The 24,045-nt window shown below is 41.8% G+C and overlaps 1 protein-coding gene and 1 long non-coding RNA gene across 6 annotated transcripts in view; one reads left to right on the forward strand and one right to left on the reverse strand.

Annotated features, from left to right (window-relative positions):
* Positions 1-2,624, reverse strand: part of ARHGEF26 (Rho guanine nucleotide exchange factor 26) — a 55,115-nt gene extending 52,491 nt beyond the window's left edge. Inside the window, exons 1-2 of one of the 3 annotated variants that reach the window (XM_063337748.1) lie at positions 2,500-2,624; positions 692-1,829 (exon numbers count right to left, since the gene is read on the reverse strand). In XM_063337748.1, coding sequence (XP_063193818.1) covers positions 692-1,747 — 1,056 coding nt within the window. In that variant the 5' untranslated portion in view covers positions 1,748-1,829; positions 2,500-2,624. Of the gene's footprint in view, positions 1-691; positions 2,470-2,499 lie in introns of those variants that run through there. The other 2 variants (XM_063337747.1, XM_063337746.1) reach the window with 2 other exon arrangements.
* On the forward strand, positions 1,052-12,366 carry LOC134516922 (uncharacterized). Of its 3 annotated transcripts, XR_010071497.1 has the most exons (4): positions 1,052-1,184; positions 8,229-8,387; positions 8,783-8,856; positions 10,903-12,366. It is a non-coding gene; the product is annotated as an uncharacterized LOC134516922 (long non-coding RNA). The 3 variants fall into 3 exon arrangements; XR_010071495.1 differs by lacking the exon at positions 8,783-8,856; XR_010071496.1 differs by lacking the exons at positions 1,052-1,184; positions 8,783-8,856 and adding an exon at positions 1,505-1,633.
* The last annotated feature ends 11,679 nt before the right edge of the window (positions 12,367-24,045 follow it).

The following is a 24,045-nucleotide window of genomic DNA, read 5'->3' on the forward strand; positions in this document are numbered from 1 at the left end:
TAACAAATTGTATGTAAAAAGAAGGAAATAGGAGATTACAATATATGTTCAAGTACAAGAATATTTTCAGTGAGTCTTTATAATTTAATTTTAATACATTAATATTCAATATAAATCTACTAATCCTAAACGATTACAATCACTACTTAAAAACAGGCATTCTGCTTTTACTTGCGGGCACTACAATTAAGGTACAAGAAGATACCTGAAGTGTCCTCCATCAATTTAAAAATCATACTCAGATTTTTAAAAATACTTTAAAAGTAAAGTCTCAGAAGTAAGGGAGGAAGTTTATTTTTCTGTCAGTCTATTTACTCTAGCAGGTAGACTTTATTAAGTCAATGTCTTTTTTTTTTGTTTTTTTGTTTTTTAACCTGTTTGCTCCTTTCTGGGAGACTGGTTTTAAAACATCAATTTGACTGCGGAAAAAACCCCTCGATGTGCTGGGGAATCCAGGAGGAAATGCTACCCAGATTTCAACAGAATCACGACCCTGAAACCTCCACCACTTTACTTTGAAAACAACACTTGTAAGCGATCTGTGAGACTCATCAATAATTACAAAAAGTTTTGTGGTAGCAAAAAGCAAACTGAGAAAAGCCCAGCATTTATGGAACACACAGAGATTGCGAATCACACTCCTGTGGTCTGTACCATTCAAACCAACGCGTCACCGGTCAGCACGACTTACCTTTATCCTCCCCAGGCTCGAAAATTTCTCTTTATCTTCCACAACCGCTTTAAGTATGGGCTGGGACATTCTGTTTTTTTTCTTAAAATTAGCAGAGCCGTCGAAGTCCACGCCGCTCACCACCGCTCTGCGGTAGGACGTCGACCTCAGGCCTCGCCTCAGGGTGCCCGGGCTGTCCAGGTCGCCCTCGGCCTCCTCCTCAGCATCGGCGACCAAGGGCAGGCTGAGGCTCTCCACCATGCTGCGGACCTTCAGCACCCTCCTGCTCGTCTCCGCGTTCTGGCTGTTGGCTTTGCTCGTCACCTTGATCTCAGAAGCCAAACTCTTGGGGATGATCTGCTGCGTGCCCACCTTGAGAGCGGCGGGGCTGTTGGTGCTCAGCACCACGGGCTGCTCCTGAGGGGACGCGGGCCTCTGAGGAGCTCCGCCTTGCTCTGGGGACATCGCCGGCGATACCCCGGGGGGCCCCGGCGGCACTTTTTCTGCTATTTTGGTAAGCCGGTTGCATTGCGGGGGCAGCGCGTTGCTGTTAGCGGGGGAGGGCGCGTCTCCCGTCGGTGAGGGCTGGGGGCTGGATGTAAAAACAATCCGCTCCTGCCGCGGGGTAAGCGCTGACGGGCTGGAAATCATCAGGGGACGGCCCAGTTGGCTTCCCGCTGAGGTAATGGTGCCGTTGGCAGTAAAACCGACAGAACTGTTCGAAACCAGAGCCAGCAGCGGGGAGGACCGCTCAGGGGACAGCTCGGGGGAGGCGGCTTTACCGGCTGGAGGTTGTGCCTTCCCGTTAGCCACCGATCCCACGCTGGAGTTGAAGAACGAGGGGCCCCTCCGGAGCGCTCCGCTACCCGGGCAGGTGCTGACGGTGCCGGCGGGCTGAGTCACGGTGAAGGTGCACCTGTCCTCCACGGGAAAGTCGGTGAAGAGCACCCCGTTGGCGCTCTGGTACGACTGGGGCCGGGGTTTGCTCCAGCCGCGGGGCTGCGGCCGAGGGGTCGACCTCCTCTTCCAGCGCGGCGCCGCGCTGCTGCTGGAGAGATCCGCCTCGCCCTCGTCCATCGCCCGCTCCTCGGGGCCGCCGCCACCTCAGGGCGGCGGCAGCTCCTCCTGCCCGCCGCCGCTGCCCGCCGCCGCCCGCTCCCTGCAGTTCGGCAAAGGGGAAGCAAACGGCACCGTTCGTCAGGCCGCGGCAGCCCCACCGGCGCGGCGGGCGCCGGGCCAGCGCGGGCCGGGCCGCGGAGGAGGGGAGGGGAGAGGCAGAAACACCCCCGGCTCCCACCAAGTCCGCGCTTCCCACCGGCGGGCGGGGGCTGCCGCCGCTCCCACCTGCGCGGAGCCCGCGCTGGGCTGCCCGGCCCCGGCGGCGGGGAGAGGAGGGCCCGTTCCCGGTCACGGTCCGCCCGCCCGCGGCGCCCAGGGCCTCACCTCATGGCAGCGCCCCCCGGGGGCTGGGGGACACGGCAGCCTCCCCGCCCCACCTGCGGCTCGGCTGAGGCGGAGAGTGGCGCGCAGCCCCACAGCAGCCCTTGCGGCCAGCGGCAAGCTGCCCCGCCGCGGCCCAGCCCCGCCGCCCGGCCCCTCCCCTGCCCTCCGCCCCCGGAGCGCGGGCCCGTGCCCGGCCGCGCAGGTAGCGAGCGGCGGGACGGGAGGGGCCGGGCCGCGGGCAGGGCCCGGCTGGCAGGGAGGCTGAGCCCGCGCGGCTGCAGAGCGACGTAGCCCAGGCAAAGCACCTTGGCCGTGGCTCCCGGGGGAGCCCGGGACTCGACGGGAGTGACTGGAGTCACCCCTCAGCAAAAGCGGAATTAATTTACCTCGGTGTTAACTCGTGTGCAGTGCGGGCTGCCCCCGGCAGGAACGTCATCTAGGCCAGCGTTGGCGGATGGAGAAGCAGACCAGCCTCCAGGCACTCGGGGCCTTTTTGCAACCCATTGAGAGACATTGAGGCGCTGGAGCATGTCCAGAGAAGGGCAGTGAAGCTGGTGAGGGGTCTGGAGCACAAGTCTTATGAGGAGTGACTGAGGGAGCTGGGGGTGTTCAGCCTGGAGAAAAGGGGGCTAAGGGGAGACCTTATTGCTTTCTACAACCTGAAAGGAGGGTGTAGTGAGGGGGGGTCGGTCTCTTCTCCCAAGTAACAAGCAATAGGCTAAGAAGAAACAGCCTGAAGATGTGCCAGGGGAGGTTTAGGATGGATATTAGGAAAAACTTCTTCACTGAAAGTGTTGTCAAGCATTGGAAGAGGCTGCCCAGGGAAGTGGTGGAGTCACGATCCCTGGAGGTATTTAAAAGAGGGGTAGATGTGGTGCTGAGGGACATGGTTTAGTGGTGGACTTTATGATCTTAAAGGTCCCTTCCAACAAAAACAATTCTATGATTTTAACCCGTGCAGCTCCTAATAATGACAGCCCCGGTCTTTTCGCTGGAGGAATGCACAAGTACCCTCTGTGCTGGGAAAACGTTTGATTTTATCCTTGTCAGGAGCCACGTGCGGCAATGCCATCACTCCCTGTATTCCACCCCAGCTGTGCCCACCCCTCTGCACACACACCTGCTTGATCGTCAGGAAACGAGGGGCTTGGCCAGCTGAGACTGGCTCACCGGCTGCCCATGTCATGGAGGAAAGCTAGGAAAAGGTGCAGCTTTTTGGTAATAAAATAGGACACAAACCGTGAATCTGCTGGGAATTCTGACAAATGACCTCACCCTGTAAAAAATGTGTTAATCTCGGCCTTCAGCCTCAGATTTTCTGCCATCCCAATTAGTGGTGAAATATTCAGGTCGTTTACACCTGAGTGACCTTCAGGAAGCGAGGGGGTGGGGGGTGATGCCTTTGTTAGGCTGAAGGTGTTTCCTCCCACCTGGCTGAGAGGGCACTTTGTGTTCATTGCCTGCAAGATGCCAACTTGATTTCTCCACAGATTTTAACTGAAAAAGAGTAATACAAAAAGCTTTGATGTGGAGATTGGGCCTGCAACACACACCAGCAATACCCTACGGCAGAAGCCTTGCCAGTGGAGCCCTGCGACCCAGCAGCCACTCCGGGATTCTGTAGGACCAGGGACCACCTGCACGGGTTTGTAGGAGAGTTCTAGGGGTGTGAAGCTGGCCCTGTGCATCTGTGACACAGGCGGTTCCTGAATGAGGGAGGAGAGCTCTGTCCTTTGGGTAGAAAAAGCACACAGATGGAGAAGTTCAAGTTGCTGTGGTTGGCAGGGGTAAGGGGTGGTTCGTTTCCCTGAGAGTATGTTGAACCAAAAGCCCCACCGGATTTCTACTTGGCAGATGCCAAATCATGAACTGATACTTAGGAAGTCTGAAAGCTGAGGTGATGATCATGTTTGTTATAGGAAAGGAATTTAATTAGAAAAGAGGAGAGAACTGTAACAATGAGAAGGGCTTTCATCAGACTTGATGGCAAACTGTGTTGCAAAGGCTGTTTAACCAAGTCCCCTCTAAACATATGCATAAGTATGGAATCGGAGGAGAAAGGGCCAGGGGTAGCCTCACACAGGCTACAGTCCACTCTGGTGCATCAACGCATGCCTAACTTCGAGAGTGCAAATTTTCCAACTCAAGTTCAACAAGATAACAGGCTTATATAAAGATGGGCACCCACTTAGGCTCCTGGCTAAACTTGAAGGGAGAAGTGCCATAAAAAAAATTGTTAGGTTTTCAGTTGTTCTTTCTAGACTTGCAGGAGTTGGTACGTCACTGAATCAGAAAAAGAGCAGATTAAAAGTGCTCTATTATCTTTTTAAAGATATTAAAAAAAATTATTTATACTAAGCCTTTTTAGTAGGTAGTAAACAATCAGAAAAAAAAATATAGAAGAAAATATAAGGAACAGCCAGCCACGTGTATGCACACATAAACTTCAGATGTATGAACTCTTCTGCCAGAAGAATCCAGGAAAATCAAAAATCTTACTGAAAATAACATAAAGCAAAGCACAATGAAATTAAAATTGACAGATTTGTCTGTCTCACAAATGAGACAAAACTTCAAATTGCCATACCAACTTCAAACAGTCAAAGCACACAAGGAAAAGCCACAGGCATGGCCAAAAACGGTAGTTCAGTCGTCACTTCAGATTTCACAGCCTTATGAATTAGTTATAAAGAAAATTCACACACAGGATTATTTCTAAAATTATCTCTCAACTTTCCACATGAAATTGTCAAGGAATTGGATATAGTTGCAGCATATTACTTAAGTCATAAATCCCAATTATTAATAACTGAGGTAATCAGCTTTTACAAGATTATTCTCTTACACGTACTTATTAACTATGATGCAATTACAAGAATAATTTTTGTTTCTGAACAGCCACCTCAGTGTTCGATTTCATACACAGTGAAAAAGAAATAAAACCCTTACAATAAAATTGCCATTGTAAGAAAAGTAAAATCAACTATATAATTTAAGAGAGGAAGGAAATTTAAATGTAACACCTCATACAAAGCAAGGTCTCAGTATAAAATCACCGAGGTACTTTTCTAGAAGTGAAAAAACATGAAATGAAGTACAGGCAGGGAGAGTGTGTCCTGTAGGGCTGCTACAAAGCACAGTCGCTTGCCAAGTGTAACACCTGAAAGACTGTACACCCCGTGATGTGGAGGGAAGAAATCTGCCAGTAAAGCTTTCAGTCATGCCTTCACAGCAATCGGGTTAATCCAGTTAATGACCTTGAACATTTACTAGTGAAAATTTTAAGTCAATCCACCATTTGCTTGCTACTACAAAAGACCTAAGAGCTAGTGTTACAAATTTGCACCAAACCAGAAAGCATTTCTGTACCTGCTTGCCACTAGACATTCCTTGATATCCAGAAGACTATGTTTATCATAACCAGTGTGAGACAGAGAGAGATTAGAAGACATGCACGGATATTTTCAGTGGTCAATGTGGTGATTCCCTGAACAACTACCAAGGAAGACGGAGGATTATTCATCTTTTCCCCACATCCAAATCAAGAGCATACTTTTCCTCTCTGTGAAATCAGAGAGAGAAAGCATTAGTGAGACTCTGGCTTTGTTTGTGAATTAAATGTCTGTGCTTTGCAGTCCCAAATGCAGTGCTCGTTGTATGCATTCTGTAGGATAATTTTTAATAGATGACAGTGTAATCACTATCATACTCTACATATTTTAGGTATATTAAATACACCATTTTCTTCTCTCCAACTCAGTACAGCACAATTATATCTTGTCACTTAGACACAAATGAGAGATTCTCTCAAGGTAACAAGCCAACAAGTAATAGTAAGATTAAACATAGCTTTGGAGACATTACAGGTTTTAATACATAACTTATTTTAAGATCTTAGTGTAAAGATCAAATTAAGATTTTCATGTTGGGACTGTGCTTTCTGGCAAAAAAACAGAAGAGGAAGAAAAGTACTTGGACCCTTTGTATGTTCAATTTCAGAAACATTTAAAATCTATAATGAAGCTCAGGGCTGTCTCTCTGGTGTGTGCTCGGCTATAGCTCTTCGACCTCACAAATACCTAGAGATATTCAGGAAACCCCTGTAATTCAGCGTTTTAAAATAAACTGACTTATTCTGTTTGCTGTATCAGTGCTGCTTAATTCACACTTTTATCAGTCCTCTCTATCTCCCGGTCACTTTAGGGTGTAAGGAGGTGTGAAAGGAGAACCTGTGTCACTGGAAACTGACTGCAGCAGAAATAATTCCCATGCATGTTCTGTGGGTAGCATTACTTTGGAAACTGTCCTTCCCAAAACCAGGTCCCAAACTAGCCATGCCCCTAAAACTGCAGACCTGTGCAGATGAGTTTCACCACTGTGCGGGGTCTGCAAGTCTTTCGCTGCCACCAGCCTCCTGCAGTTGGCTTTTTCAGCAACATCTGTCCCCTTCAGTGCCTACAAGCAGAGGTGAAGGGGATGAAATGGCTCTACGGGAAATGCCTATCTGATGTTTAATCTGCAAGGAAATCGACTCTATGTCCCATCTGTATTAAGTGGCAGCTATGAAATATTAATATAAATAACATTCTTTTTAAACTTCTCTCTTCATGACTTGGGGCAGTCTGTTTATGGTCAGCTGAAAAAGAGCCAACTGTTCTCGGAAGATTAGTGCAAGTCTCGATCTCATAATTAGCATGCATGAAGGAATAAGACTCTTACTGTCTCACAGAAACCCTACCACAACAACAGGAGTGACAGAGGTCACCACAAACTAAAGAAAAGACGAGATGCAAGTGTGATGGAGCCAGGCCACTGGTGAAATACTTCTGTTACTGTTTTCTCCACTCTGGCAGGGACATGAACTGCAAGGCAGTGGAGCTTCTTGCCAATGAGAGTAGCAGAATTTTACTGAAGAGGACACTTGTTACTCCAGCAACACAGGCGGTCTCAATGTGCTTACAGCCATGCCACGTAGACACCCACCCCCCTTTCTTTTCTATACAGCTGTAGACTGTGAGAGATTTCACTCTGAATAATGCCCAGCTAAATTTTAACTATAGATGAAAGACAGCAGAAGATCAGTTCTTTATTTCTGTTTTCCTCTTAATTGTTTTTGCTGTCGTTAAAATAATCAGCACTAGTAGAAAGCTTTGCAGCATGAACTAAAAGCTTTTAGGGTAAAAACGAATCACATTAATGCTCATGGAGTATCAAAGTTGAAACAAGATGCTATTTCTAGTGTTAAACTGGGATGTAGCTTGTAACAGAACAGCAGAAAAAGAGTAAGAAAGAATGAGTACCCTGAGAAACATGACTAATGATTGAGGTACTGCTACCTCTTTGATTCTTATAATGGAAGTTATGAATTTCTTGTCTACATTTTCATAAAAATAACCCTCTGTTTACTAACACTTAAGCTGATATTACTTCACCAGCAGTCTTTCCTGATAATGTGTCTTCATTTACTGCATCAGAAGTGGGTCCAGAGATCAGTTCTTCCAGTTTTAGGATTTCATTTACATGTTTGAAATTCTGACAGTGAATTCCATCTCAATAATAGAGATGGAATCTAAGAACATCCTTTCTATAGGACAACAGTTAAGGAAAAGTCTCTGAAAAAATGTAGATATAAACTCTTTTAACTGATTACTATAGTTCATAAGATGTTGCTATTTAAACAGCAGGAAGATAAGGTACTTCATACATTTCCTAACAAAAGGATTGAAGCATTGCTTGCCATAGTTGAAGACATTTTGTGGTTGCTATTAGAAACTAAAGAAAGCTTGGGAGCCTGCAAAAACATGTCTTTGCAGCTAAAGGATGCTATTTCCTATGTCTGCTCTTTCTTTCTTCCTTCTTTGTCTGCATGTTGCACAGAAAATGCCTGAACAAGTGACAGGAGGAAGAGAGGGTATGTCTACAAAGAGCTGCTTCTTATTCTTTTAGTTCAGGGGTTTGGGAGGTTTTTTGTGTTGTTTTTTTATTTAAGGAATGAACATTCTGCACCTACAGAAATTAAAAAAAAAAAAAAAAGAGAACCGCTGTGTTTTTGATCTACTTCCTTAATGATGGGTAATAATTTATGCTTTTGATTCACCATTGTCACTCTTTGCAGTTGGAGCCAGAGAGTCACCTGATGTGCAGCCCCTTTCAGGCCGTGACTATCCAGCCTTTGCTGTGTCGCTGGACTTGGCCTGTCCACCCTGCAGCTTCAAAGCCTCAAGTGGGATGTGGTTACACTTGCCCACTGCTGATTGCTGAACCTATGTACCAGGTAACTCCACAGGACCCCTCTGAACGCAGTCCTGCAGTCTCTACAGCTGGGGTTGCTGTTATAAATGGAGGCTGAAATTTTCAAACCTGAATCTCTCAGGTTAGACACCCAAGCCCTATTTAATGGCTTACCTAAATTGGGCTGGTTTTCAGAAATGCTGAACCTGGTTTAGTTTCAAACAACTGGACAATTGATTAACCAATGCACCAGATTTCCCCTTTGCTGCATTAAAATGCTAGAATTTTATGAATGCCATAGCAACAGAATCAGAAAATGAGGAAATCTGGAGTGTGAGGCATGGAAGCTTGTATCTTTTTTTCTCTAATGAGCTGAAACTCTGAAGTGTGCCTTTCCTCCTTAAATTCAAATTTCCCATTTGTACTCTCCACATTCAGATTCCACGCTTCACTTAGCGCTTCTTGGCTGAAGTTCCTTCAGTGGAAACTATGCATCAACGCATGCATAACGGGTGAGATCCTGATTCTGTGAAAGGCTGTGGGAGTTTTATTATTGACTTCAACAAGACCATGATTTTGGCTCCAGTAGGACTAATTGGATCTGAATAACCGTGAGGTTGATAGAATTCCCTGATCTACTTAGTGAGAGGCCATTCTCACATTTCACTAGTCCTTCTTACATGGCAGTGTGGTATGTACAATATATTACCCAAATAATGTACAAGGAGTCTTTCTGTAATAATTTTTTTTTGGCCAATAGCAGTATATGTAAGATTGTTCCTTTCCTAAACATTTTGAAAAAAGGGCACTTCTTCTAATATCTTTCCTCTTCAAGCTATTAGAAGTGTTCCAAATTCAACTCTGAACCCACTAATTAGCTCAAGTACATTTTAATAAGCGGGATTTAGTCTGTTGTTGTGTGTGCCAAAATTTAGCTATATGGTTTCTCTAAGATCAGGTTTATCAAAATTGTCGCCTTTCCAGTCAGATTCATGCTCTTATTTTCTAGCAGTCACTTAAGTGTTCTTCTCATTTGGGAATACTTTCTATTGTATTATCTAAGTCCTTTCTTAATGCCTCACCTTGCCTGTGGCTTATTTTCTAACCTACCTTCAAAGTTCATTTATATCTCTGCTTCTCAAAAAATCCTTAAAAATGAAAAGACACACCCCAGACCTCATCCCTTACACCACCATTTTCAGAACCGATTATCTTTCTTCTTCAGACAATAAGCCCTTATGAAATAATTTTGATCATTCACATCTCTTAAATAACTTTGTGTTAATTAACACAGGAGACTATTAATAGTGAACACAATTAGATATGCAATGCAATCTCTTAAAAGTACTTGTCTTACTACCTGCTCAGCTTGAGTGCTGTCATTGCACTTTACTCTGCTGGTAAGAACCATTCTCCCCAGCTTATTGTCAAGTCATGAAGACATACATGATGTGCCCATGACTGGCCAGGAGTCATTATATAAAGAAGGATTGGTCAGGGAGTCATACACTTCAGCCCCACTTCTGCTACATCACTGCTGCAATAAGAAATATAAAACTGGCAACACCAGAGCTTTCTGTTGCTTAGTCTCTCTCCTGCACAAAGGAGATCTCCAGCTGTCCCTTCAGATCTCCTTTCTGACAGCCTTGCTCAGTGCAGATGAGTAAAAGCAATAGCGGAGAATCTAGGTTTATTTTCAAACACAACTTCACTAGCACTACATCTCCCATTGTAACAGATACCAGGAAGTACTTCCTCCTGCAGCAGCAATGCATTGGTGAATGTCTCAACAGACGGAGATGGCAATATGCTTGCACAGGTCTCAGCACCACAAAGTGTTACAGAAGCACAATTTACAAAGCACATCTATTGCATGGTTTGTAAATGGTAGTTCTGACAATTGAAATTCTAGAACTGCAGTCATGCAGTCATGAGGAGGACAAAGAGGAGAGGGGGTATGTAAAAGAGAATATGGCAGGAGAGAACAGAAAGACCTTCAGCTGAAACAACAGCAAGTTAGAAGCACAGTGAGAAGTCTGAGAATTCATACGCTTCTAACAAGACTAAAAAGAAAGAACATGGGGGGGCAGAGACACTTAGTAAGCCAAGAACAGAACAGAATCCCAAAAGAGAAGAACACTGGATTCAAAAGGAAGCAAAAAAAAAAAGTGGATAGACAAAAACCGTTTTGCCAAAGGCCTCTGTCTGAAGAAGAACAGCTAGTCCACTCTGCCTAAGCAGTAAATTTGGCCAAGATTACTAATTTTATCTGTGAAACAAGTCCCCATAGACAAAACATTTTAATCGCTTTTCAGTTGGTTTCAAAATTAGTCACAGACTAATTTTACCCTAATTTTATCAAGCTGAAGGTGATCAAGACCTTGAAAAAGGCATTCTTCCAGAGAGGCAATACTGGACCCAAAATAAGCAGAAACCTTGCCCAGCATAGCTGCCGTGGAGCATAAGCTGTTTTATAAATGTTAATAAAGAGTCTAAATACTTTTCAAGTTACTCTGAAAAAACTTAGCATGAGAGTAATGTGAACTTATTTATTCCAGCAGGTCAGCTGGCCGGCGTGCATAAGCGTGGGCCTAACAAAGAGCAGGCTGCTCAGCAGTGTCAAGTCCACATACTTTACCTAGTTGGGAAGAGCTTTAATAGGCGAGAGCCTTTCTCAAAGGACGAGGACTTACTTAGCTGATTTCCACTGACTTTGTGGCCTTACAAGTACTTAAAACTGGAAGCGAACATGGCACTAGCTTGATGGCTGAGGAAACAGAACCGGAGCTGCCCTGAATGTGCCAGGACACCACCTCGGACATTTTCATGATCCATTAAGTGGAGCAGCAACTGTGAGCAGTGATGGTTTTCAGACAGCTTTAAGGTGCTGGAAAAAGTAATTTGAGCTAGTACACGGATTGAGACTTCTCAGTGGTTTTACAGCATAGGTGACAATGCTCTGTGGTCTTCTGAATGATTAGAAGGAGCTCTGTGGATTGTGGCTCCTGTTACAACACTGCTTATATTTGTATGTGGTCTTACTGTGCTTTGGATTTTTAGTTTTACAGGCTGATATTTTGTATGGATTTTTTTTAATGTTGAATTATGTGCATCTGGGGTATAGAAAAAAAAAGGTAACAGTGGATTAAGGTACACACATATACAGCAAGAATGTTTCTTCACAGCTTTCAGAAAGTTTTGCCTGGCTCCTTCCTAGCCAGCTCTGTGCTGTTAGATACATGTCTGGATTCATGTGTGGTGTCAAAGTGTTTATGTTTCATTTACAGTTTTATTCAAATTTTCTCAGGAGATGAAAGACAAAGTGGCTGAAAATATTTAAAAATGCAGTCTGAAAGCAAGAGAAAAAAATTTTAACGTTTGTGTCATTACTTGGAAAACCTAAAAAGAGAACTGCAAGCAGCAGTTTCGTCTATGATACTGTAAAGTGCTTCCTGTTCTTCTTGTTTCTGCATGTTCTTTCTTTCTTAAAAAATTGGACAAATAAGAAAAGAGATACTCAATTGCTGGCATCCTCTGTCCTACAGTACTGAATTAACCTGGCACTTGTCAGGCCAACATTTCAAACTACTACACTGCAGCGTCAGTGTGTTCACTGACTGAACTGGAGGTTACTGAAGCAATGGATAACATTCCCAGGCAATGTTATGATGTGGTTTATGTTCTTGTTTTTTTCAGTGATAAAAGGCAGAAGCTAGAAGGAAATAGAGAACATGTTTCTGTCTCTAAGAGAAAAAAAGAATGTGTGCTACAAGATAGTTTACCTAGCTTGATACCTACTTGCTCTGTATCATAATTAATCAATTCTTCAAGTAGCAATATAACCAAATAAATTATCTTAGTCATCTCACTTTGAGTTGTATAGGCTCTTTGATAAAAGCAACTGTTTTTAAGACCCAGCTCAGGGATGTTAAATATCAGATACAAATGCTTGCAAGTGGTGAATTCTCATGTGCTGAAGGGGAGAAAATGTTCATTTTTGTCAAGCAAGATGTTTCTCCATCAAGATACATTTTATAGATTTTACTGTATGCTAGTTTGCGTGTGCCTTTATGGACTTTTGTGACTTGGCAACAATCATGCAGTAAAGCTCATGGGAAAGGAATTTGGTCTTACATTACACTCTGAGCGATGGCACAGTCCACACCTCTTGAGCTGTGTAACTAATAATTCCTTATGATCTGTTCAGTTAAGCCTGTCCAAACTCCTTTGTAAATACTCCTAAATGAGTTTACTGATTTAGAATTAATTTTTAAGCTTATTTTATACATGCCAAGTTTACATAGATTTAAGTACATCCAATGGGTATACAATAAAAATTACAGTTCATCATGTACAATTGGGATGTAGAGGGGAGTCCTTCAGTAGCTTCAACACTGAATTTAGGTCGTCTAAAGAAACAGAAAAGTGCAAATCAACTATCATCCACTATAAAAAATATGACAGCTTTTTTTTTACTTCATTTTTTTTAGTGTGATAAAAATAAATAACTTCTTAGAGGAATTAACGATGCATAGAACAACTTAAAACACTAAATAAACATACGGAAGTTTGCTGCAGAACATAAAGACGTGCATTTGCCTTAACAAAACAGACATGTGATCCTTCCTCTTGTACCCTGATTCTCTTTTCTTTGCTGTTGATGTTTAACTTTATTCCTCGTAATGGTAACATTCACTGTAGTACCTCAGACTATGAGGCAACCGATTCTGAAATAGCCATCTTTTGCATTACTGTAAGCACTTGGCACCAAAAAGTCACAAGAACTGGAAATACAGATCCTATCTGAAGACAAGGCAGAAACATTTGACCAGATACAGAATACTAATCACTGCTGTGTAGGTTATTAACCACTACCGCATATCATAAATGCTCCAATCGCCAGCAGCAGCCACCTGGCTGCCACTGAGGGCAGACTCCAGGTGCGCTCTGTAAGAGACCTTTGGCAGACGTCAGCTGTATTCACGATAGCTGCATCAATAGTCCATGACAGTGTACAGGGAACAAGTCTAGATGTCCCTTTCTAACTTGGCCACGTTGGTAATGATAATCAAAACCTTTTGCAAGGAGTTTGAAATAAACTGTTTTCTGCCATAGGTGAGCAGAGGGCAGTTTAGTCAAGGCATTGGAAGCCTCTTCACTCATTTTAGTAGGCTTTGCAATGGAGTTTTTTTGCATGGTATCAGTCAGAATAGCCTGCTAGGTGTCAAGCGACAACTAATCAGTAATTTAAAGTTTAAAAAACCATTCCCAAACCTCCTGAGAATTCCAGGAGAAATACTTAAGCCAGAAGTAAGAGACATTAGAAAGGACAACCAGCTGCAGATGTTCTTATCCTTGTGAGTGAAAACCTAGAAATACTTGAAATACTCCAGATAGTTATGACTGGCCAGCAAACTCCACAGCAACTATATATCTTTGTTTTAAGTAAACCATTAACAGAACAATCCAATCACAATGATAAAAACCACACTAATATTCTTGGACTAAACTACTTAAGTGTAACTAGCCATCCAAAACTAAAGCTATAAAAATTGAGACGCTTCCAATAGAGGAAAAAACATATGAAGGCTTCTATGACACAAAATTTTTGAAAGCTGATCTTTGAAACACAGGAGGTTTATTAGAATTACACTGTCTCACAACAAAGAGGTCTGCTTTAAAATTTAAGTCTAAAAATAGTGTTTCTCACAGTCCTGCTTTGAGTGAAAGATTTATTTAAATTACAGTATAATTAGAAACCTTTCTTTGCCCTTTGCAGAGTCAAATTCTGATTATTAATTACCCATCTGAGTCAATTCATGGTTATGATTTCAGAAAGAAAACAGTATTTTAACAACACTCCATACCTGGTTTAATAAACTCCTTGCATTATTGCACTTGGAGGCATTTTAAGTACAAATATATTTGGCATTATATGCACTGTTTATATTTTGATCCAAATAGTTTTGTGGGGAAAAAAAAATAAAAAAAAGGTTTCTCAGTTCTCCTCTATTTTATGTCACCACACACAGAGTTCAAAAACAGCAGGGAAATCAAGTCTTCAGTTTAAAAATCTGGACTTGTTATGCAAAGTTCTATACAAATAGGAAATTAATATGGAAAGGGAGAAGGTAATGATAAGGAAAATATTTCTTTCTAGTTTCATGCATCTTAATCCTGCAAGACCTTGCTTGTATAAACGCCATACAAATAATTTTTTTCCACGTTTCAGTTAATTGCACAGTCTTCAAAAAATTAGAACATCAGGTTGTAGCTACTCCGCTCCTTACACTAGATGATGTCTGTTTCAAAAGATCAGCCTGAACTATCTCAAGTCTTATAATTCACTTTTTTTTCATAATGTACATTTCCAGTTCTTTTTTTCCTTGGAGGAAAGCACAATAAAAGTATGGCCTTAATCCATTAAAAATATGAAATCAGATTTTAAAATTGCAAGCCTTTGGCTCCATCCTTGTAACGGGAATTTCATTCATGTGATAATACATGCCTCTGAGATCTTGTTGGCAGCCCTCACCATGCTTAAGAGAGGCCAGCAGGAGCCAAGCGACACGGTAAATCCCCTGTCCTTACTCTATCAGCGTGTAGCGGAAACATGGCCGCAGGCCATACCGAGGGCACTGTACACTGGTATTCATCTCAGAAACAGGAAGGAGGGATGCGTTATTTTGGGATGAACATTTAAACACTGCTTTTATTTACATACTTACATTAATAAATTATTTGGGCATTTTAGACACAGAAATATATATATGTTTATATGCACATATTTTTTTCCGTAGTGATCTATTTTCCTTCTGTCCACAACCAGCAAATGCATCCACAGCTGCCTGGCTTTCCCAGACTAGCTTTCACATGAAGCTCTGCTAAAAAATAACAGAGAGGCAGGCTCAGAGAAAGGTACCCGGACAGGAGCAGGGACAAGGAGTGATGTCACTGCACTGCTCCTGACACTTACAGAAAATGCACCAAAGCTGAAAGGGCAGACCAAATGGCCACATCCCGTTTACCAAGGATGGGACCACTGGAGAAGCTGTAAGCAAGCTGTACAGAATGGATTCAAGAGGCCCTTGGCAGGGCTGTAAAGGCATGTGAAAAGTCCCCTGTCGAATGATACAGCAGTCCCAAGGGGAAATAGAGCTGAAAGGGGAGCTCTGGCTTTTTGCCTGTTCAGCTCTTGCTTTCTTTACTCAGACAGTTAAGAGAGGTGCAAAACAATGCCAAGCACGTTGCTTAGCAAGTTAAAGTTAAAACTAGTTCTTTTCTTCTTTTAGCATGTTTATTTTCATTAGTACCTGTATGTATTCATATATTCACATATACTTTTCTTAAAAAGTTAGTTAGCTTAGAAATCACTCTGTCAGATTATTTTTCTCAACCCACCATTGCTAGTACCTGCATGCCTTGCATACTTCTAAACCTGCTGGACAGGGCAACTGAGGTTAAGGATATTTGATAGACTATCAGCATAAATGTACAGTACACATTTGTTTGGGGAAATACAAATGTTCACAGCTGACTTGTCACTGACAAAGAGTTGAGGTCTCTTTATCCAGAAGGGTACTATTTTCCATTGTCCCTATCCTTTCCAGAGGGAACAGATATTTCTCTCATTTATGCAAAGGGAGGACAGGCAAATAATGAATCAAAAAATGGGCTGCTCCTTCCAGAAGCTCCTAGTAACCAGAGGTGATGCCAGGATGGTAGGGCCGTCCATTTCTAAAACATACAGAGCTTTGCCCAGGACTAAAGAATAAGATAGCAAATGGAAGGCAGCCACTGCACACACATAAAAGCTCTTGTCAGGGTAAAAGAAAAGCTCAGCGTGGTTTTAGTCCTGTATTTCAAAAATACAGTATGAAAAGCTCTTCACAAAACTAAAGAGAGGCAGCTGAGCTGGCAGTTATAATAGACCCACATTAACAAGCAAGGAAGCAGGCAACTTCTGAATCTATTAAGAGAAAGATTTCAGGACTTTTTTTTTACTAAAAAAAGATCCACTTTCTCCACATGGTTGTACACCATCATTTCACTTACACATGCTTCACATTTTGTCCATTCTTGTTTTCTTTGGAGAAGGAGAAGTGAAAAGACTGTTCTGAAAAAACAGAATGGAACAGAATAGATTTCCATGTGTATTTGTGATAAATACTATTAAAGAGTAAAATTAGTAAAGGAGTCATTTTAAGAAAAATAGTAACATGTAAAGTAGGGATAGTTGCTATGATTCTTAAAAAACATAGGAATTATTTTTACATTTCAACAACTACTAAAGGTAAGACAAAAAGCACAAGTGTCCTGCCTTAAGAGTTTAATTTCTTTTATAAAACCAGTGCTCAGCAGACACTGTGTTCTTATGGGGAAAAGGATGTAGATGGAACAAAACATGACTGGAGTGAGAATGCCTGAGATGTGGAAAAACAAGTGAAGAACAGGCAGTTCCAAGTTCTGTATTCACAGGCCAAAAACCCAGTCAGTGCAAACGAATACATGACTTAATCATTTTAATAAATAAGGCCTCTGTTTTGATTTCCATGGTTTGAGAGAAAGTTTCTGTCAGGCTTCTTCATTTGCCTTCTGCCATGCCTAGCTGCAGTACCAGACTCGGGCAGGGCAGCAGTTACAAGGAATTTGTTATGGTCCATTCACCAGCACAGCTGCCATGTGGCTCCCTCTGTTGTGTGTAAGGTGGGCCTCCCAGCAGTCCCAGGGCCATGCAGTATTGTCCCTAGTATACAAGAGATGCTGTTCATGCATCAGTCAAATCTAAGTCATGTTCATAGTAAGTGTTCTGAGTCCCATCCAGGACCTTAGCTAGAATACTAGAATTTTTTTCCAGGAACCATTAAGATACAAATGTCTTCTTATCTGCTTGCTGCTGGTGGGCAATGGCTCACCAGTCTTCAAGCAAAGACGTAACTGAACACAGCCAACAGTACTTTTCACTGGGGAGATGTGAGCAAGACATACACCACATCTGCTCCGCAGAGAACTGGTTTGTTCTGTAAACACGTGGATGGACAGCAGGAGAGTTGAGCACAGGCTGAGGTACCTGGTATCTCCTTCACCTCATGGAAAAATTAGCAGGTGCAGAAAGGCTCATGAAGCTACATCAGAAATCACACTGGAGTAGTTGCAGAGAATGGTTTCACTGTTGCCCTTTCCCTGCTAGGAAGGAAAAAGGGAAAAGATTCTCTCCTTTGCTCCAGGACGCTCTCACTCAGCCAGTGTCCAGCCAGCAGCACCTGTCTCTCATCATCACCCAACTCATTAGCGCCTCACCATACACAAGTCCAGTTTAGTTTTCATGTACAAAGAAATTGTAGGCTTATAGTCTTATAGTCAGCTGCATGCTCAAGGATTCATTGTGCTGTATGCTACAGTAATAGACATTATAGCATCTGTGACATAAGAATCCAAGGCCTATTAATCCTGTGTTTCTTCTGCATTCAAATTCTTATGTTTGATAAAGAGCTAAAGAAATTCATGACTTACATTCCTAGACTGATAAGCTTGTTTCCAACTAACCTTCACAAGCCTCCAGCTGAAAACATAGTATGACTAAAACTTTGAAGGTGGAAAAAGTGTGAAAGTGTTTGACCTTAGCCACTGCTTCACCTAGTAGCAACAGAATAACTAGATTCACTCTTTGTTCACCTTATTTTAGTCCAATAAAGAGCCTAGCTGCAGTAGAAATGTGAAAAGCAAACGAAGATGAGAAAGCTAGACCTCCCTGACCTTGAGGAGATAAAATTCAGCAAAAAAAAGTTACCCTGGTTAAACTATTGGATTATAAATGGATGAACCTTTCTCCCCAAGCCTCCCTTGAAACTTAAGACTCATTCCTAATAGCATTTTTCATCTACTTCCAAAAACTGCCTAAGTTGAATTCACGGAGCTTTTCCCACAACTGACTGATCTCACCTGGAGGCAGATGATCAAGTCAAAGATTAAAGGTACAGGAAAACTTGAGAGAGAAATCTACTGCTTTTCTTTGCCAATTTTTTAGAGAAGCATAATCCCCATCTTCGTCACAGCTCCCAAGTATTATAGCCTGATGTAAACCTAGAAGAGCCTGAGCCAAAGTCGTCCTCCTGTGAGGCTTTCCCAGAGATGGGTTTCCATACAAGGGCCAATGTCTCTGTGCCTCCTCTCCAGGCTGGTTTGGCAGAACGCTGGGAAGGCCCAAGTTTTGCAGTAAATATGGAAAAGACCTCAAGAGAGCACCCAGACAAACCTGCATCTGATGCCATTTGGCAATACAGGCAAAGTGCCAGGACATGGTGCATTCTACTGCAGGTAAAGTTATCTACACAACTGCTTTTATGAAAGGAAGACAACTTCTATTCATTCTGTTATGTTATGCGAAATATGTATTAGTTCCAGAACTTTCTAAAATTGTCACCATTAGCCTAACTTTGTTCTCATTAGGTGAGTGGCAAGATTTGTATCCATGCCTGAGAATCAAGCTAAGCCAGCAACCTGAATTTTGGAGAAAATCCTCTCCTAAAAAAATTAACGCACACTATTATGAAATTTGTCCAAATAGCAACTTATCTAGTACACATTTCTCTTCACTTCTCTCCACAGGGTGAGGTTATACATCTATTAATGCAATTAATTCACAGATCACACAATCATGGATTTATATTTCCTTACCTGTCCCTTTCCCTTGCACATATAAAAAAGAGACACAGATGCTTAAGGAAAAGAGTTATGGCTTAAGTTTACATCCACACAAGTTCCCTCACTCTGTTCTCTTCAAATCTGCATACAGGTCAGCAATAAGGCTCCATCAAAGAGTCCAAAAACCACATTCTTAATCAGGCTAAATTACTGCTGACCCAATCCTGTTTGAATTCTCCCACATAAAATAGAACTGCAGCTACGACATCTAGTGTGATAATCGCTATTGGACATTAATTAATAGTTATTTTAATTTACAGATCAGAATAATATATACATGTTAGCTTGCCAATCATACTACTCCAGAATTAACGCTAGATATTTGAGGGACAAAAATGCAAACAATGCTTTAAACAGTGATTGACATGCAGTTACAAGCATTCATCCAACCAGCAATTAAATAACTTGCAGAAAATTGGTTTGTAACAGATAAACTAGTTAAAACAGATCCAACAAGAACACGTGTATTATTTGCCAAAATATCAACTGACCCTGAGCTCCAGACGCTGTTTTTCCTCACATTGCCTTTGACTCCTGAGATGCCTCCACTGCACACTGTCCTTATCTATTATAGCCTTCCATCTTGCATTCCTGCCTGATATTCTCTGGGTTAATGGCTACCACTGAGCAGACATGGAGCAACCGTCTTTTTTCTGATCTTCACTTTGCATACTTGCAGCAATTATCAACCATTCACTACATGTTCTAGTGCCCTGTTACTTACTCTTCTTGAAAAATGTACACAGACAAACCCTCACAGAAAATCTATTGTGCCTTCAGATTTCTCCGTCAGCAAAATTCAGTGTTTGGTTCTAGGACCTTTCTGCTTGCTCTGTCTTCTATGGCTGCTGCAAAGAGCAGTGATCTTTAGCAGAGTGCTTTTAATATAAGCATTGTTAAGTGACAGTTATACTTACAGATTAAGGTATCTTTAATATAAGAATTTAAGGAGCTAACAAATGAAAGACAGTTTACATGAATCACTGGAGAACGGTATCCTGAGATTTACATTTCAGACTCCACTTAAGGCATAATTCCTTTGGTATTCACTGCTGTATTTTAACTGTGATGAACACATCTGGCATTAATAAGAAACATAACATACTTTAACAAGAGTCCCACTGCTGTCAATTGCAACTCATGAGAGTAAACAGAAAACAGTTATTTATAAAACCATTCAATCACAAAGTATTCAAGAGTCTGTAACAGAGAAATCTGCACAGTTTATCACTGTGGTTCCAGTTTATATGAACCTAAAGCAAAGATAAATAAACCTCCTGGCTGGTATTAGCTGGTAAGTGTTGATCAGCCTTGCATGAATCGTGGCACATCCCCCACACACAGGGTGTATAACAGGTCAGTCTAACTGCCAGGAGAAGCCGGCTACTCAGCCAGCGCCATGGGCTTGTGCTCTGGGCTGAGCTTACCGGGCCATCATTTGCCCAGCACAAACTTAAATCGTTGGTCAGATTTCAGCTCAGCGAAGGACAGTGCTGCTGCATGAAGGATGTTTGCTCCATCGAGAATGGCTGATGGGTTGTTTAAAATGCACTGTGCGTTAGCTATTGGAGGAACGAAGTGTGGGACAGCTAACCACCAGGCTATTTCTGCCTGTTCCAGAAACAACAGCTCTGGGAGCAATGTCTGCGAATTGCATTTTTCTGCCTACACAGAAACCATGTATGTAGAAGGGAATTTATATTTTTAAATATATACATGCACACATGTATGTATATATTTAATAATATATTTAATATATATTTACACATATGTAGACATCCTTATCTAGGCAATTTGATGAGGGTAACATTACTACAAAAGAGGTTATAAATATTTAATCAAGTAAAAAAAAAGTAGTGTCTGACTTACACGATCAGTCATATATCATGAGTGATCAATATGATCAAAATTATTGTACAAAAAAAACATAGGCAGAAAGATCTGATTATAAATATATCTATATTGGATATGAATATAACTTAGTTCAACTTAGTGGAAAGACTTATAGCTTCTCATTGACTTAAACAATTTTTTAGTCCAGCACATACATTTATTCCAATCGTGCAAATACTTCGCATAAGTCAAGACTGACTTATTACATGGCAAAAGAAGGGGATAACTTTGCAAAGAACATTCATGAATGAATGTCCATATGGCCTATTTGTACAAATGCGTAAAGAGATCAGTGAATAACACAATATTCTATTCTAAGGATGAGACGACATATTTGTATATGCCAGTATGTAAATATTATATTAGTTATAATTGGCAAATATTGCATGAGAAATTACTGCCTTAATATTACAGATTAAAAACGAAGCCTGCAACAAATATTCATCCAGCTACCAAGTCTGATACAGACTTCTCATGCAGATTGGAGCAATTAATGTATAGACTGGCAAGTTTTTCTGCAAGCACATATGTATTTCTAGAGCCACAGTCTTAATCTCTTTCTGTGTCCTTGTTTCCCACAGAAATAAAATAAAGACAAAGGAAAACAAGAGTATGAGAGAGGGACTGTGACCATTTAATATTAAAATATGCAAGTTTATTTTATATGTTTTCGACATACACCTTTTTTGTTACATAAAAAAGCAGGCAAAACAGCCATTAGATACAAACGGGAACCACAGAAACAGCAACAGAATTTCAAAACAGCAGTGAGCTTAAAGGAAGGCTTAGAAATGTGTTTGTAAAGACAATAAAAGAGCCATTAGTAAAAAGGTACAGATGTGAACATTTTAATTGACATACTTGTTTCAAATTTGCAGTACTCATCAAACAGTTGGCATGGAAAAAAAATCCCAGAATTTCTTCTCCCCTGTAAATTAGGGAGCTTCTCTCATTCGGTTGTACATGACTGTTTGTGGGAAACACCCTTTATAGCAAATAGGAAGAACAAAATAAAACTGCCAGAATAATGCTGCCTGTCATCTCTTGCCTTCCTCAAGTTTGTCAACCAGTTGAAGTGTTTAGCATATATAGATCATTGGAGTATTTTAAAACTTAGAATTTTGGGTTATCTACAGACCTAGCTCTTTAAAGAGGCTGCTGAGAGACCCTTGCACTTTGAATAAAGCCTCCAGGAACATATGTAAACAAATCTCTATACCACCCTTCTGAATTCAATATGCTCCAAGTCAGGTTGCGAAAGAACTTTCTTATTTTCCTTGTGCCTAAAGAGAGTTCAATGCAGGGCCAAAGGAGAAATGATTAGAAATATTAAAAAGGGAGAGGAAATAAAAAAGGAAAAAAATCTCATGAGAGCAGATCCTAGAAATACTGCAGTTTAAAGTCTGAGAATTGGCAGGCGACCAAGAAACATACTGAGAGCAGAAGACGACATGGGGATTGCAAGAATTGGCAGGCAGACATCATGGGAGATGCCAAATGAGAGCACACAAAGAGAGTGAAATGAGTCAGAACTTACAAAAGGAGATATAAGAAAGAAAACCCAGCACAAGGGGAGAATGAGAAAAAGGAGACATGATCCAGGACTTGCAGCTTTAAAATGCTGCACAAAAGCAACTGAAAAACCTAATTCGCCAGAATCAATCTGGTATATGACAGAGAAAAACAACAACCCAAAGTGATGGCGCACACAGTGAAAAACACTCGCAGGGAACTGGGATAAAGCAATAGTCCAGAGAAAGCGATTGAATCAAAGTCCGTAAATCTTTCTGGGTAGGGCGATTTGCAAACTGCAGGTTTCTATTATCATTTCTCTCTCTCCTTATCTTCAGTCTTTGCTCATGCAAAAGCTAGTCAAGGCTGCAGGCTATGTTGCTGAGTGGAGGTGTTGCAAGGGAGGAGACAGTTCTAACAAGAATGCATTCCTTTTATAAAATTCTGTTGGCTTCCTTGGAGATTTCTGACAAACATGCAAGTTTAGACTGCACATTAAAGTTCTGCTGCACATGACTCCTTCAGCTAGTCACAGCTTATTTCTGTCTCTACCTGCTTGCCATGATAAAGAAGTAAAGCCTTGCTTGCCTAGAAAAAGCAGAATCCTTGTTTCAAGAGAGTTTTAAATATAAAAGGATTGTACCACTTGTTTTGCAATCTATGCAGCATCTGCTCTTTAGCTCTAACCTCTTACTGCAGTACAGATGTGCTGTCTGTTCCGCTGTATGCAATTCATATGAAATCTTGAGCAACTTCTCCTAAGCTCATCTTCCATCTTTTGGGCTCTGACCTTTGATCCTCCTGTAAACTAATGTCATTAGACAAGGATAGCATGCTGAATCTTCACCTTGAAATGCTTTATGCAATCTCTTTATTGTTTGTGCTTACCTATTTTGATTTACTGAAATTAACACAGGCAGTTGTAGTCTCAGCTCTAGGCAGCACTATGCACCGATGCATATGCATATATACAACACAAATATACAACTCAATTATAATTCTAACAACTTCACTAACTTCTCCCTTCACACCCATTTTCCCTTTTGATAGGTATTTTTTTACCATCAACATCTTAAGTACAAGTATGCTTTGAATCATTCTCTAAGAATCAATTAAAGTAGATAAGAAGGAGTGGGTGGGTGTGGAGGAGGGCAGGTGGGCTGGCTCTGGGTTTCCAAAACCTCTCATCTTGATGAGCACACAACTCAGTATGAGAGAGCAAGAAAAGCAAGACCGAGTAGGTGGGTGTCAGGCTGCTAAAACTTTACAGACCAGAGATAACACCTTAGCACCTGGGAACTGCTAAGGACCAAAGCGCAAGGAGTACCTGCACAACAGACCTACTCCAGAGGTGGTACTTACACTGGCTGCTAAATGCTGCAGCCCAAGTCATCTCTATCAGAGCACAGATGGATTTTAACTGGCTGTTGGGTCCAGCACATTTCTTTAACTGAACCTCAAGATACTCAAGCTTGTATCCAAAAACTTGGGATATCCAGGCCATCTGCAAATAAAGTAAGCATTTGCTGTCCCCTGTCATCTTCTAGCAAGTGGAACACCAGCCACTTGCCTTTGTGCCAACCTGAACAAAA

This window comes from Chroicocephalus ridibundus, chromosome 6 (assembly GCF_963924245.1).
Source record: "Chroicocephalus ridibundus chromosome 6, bChrRid1.1, whole genome shotgun sequence".
NCBI lineage: Eukaryota > Metazoa > Chordata > Aves > Charadriiformes > Laridae > Chroicocephalus > Chroicocephalus ridibundus.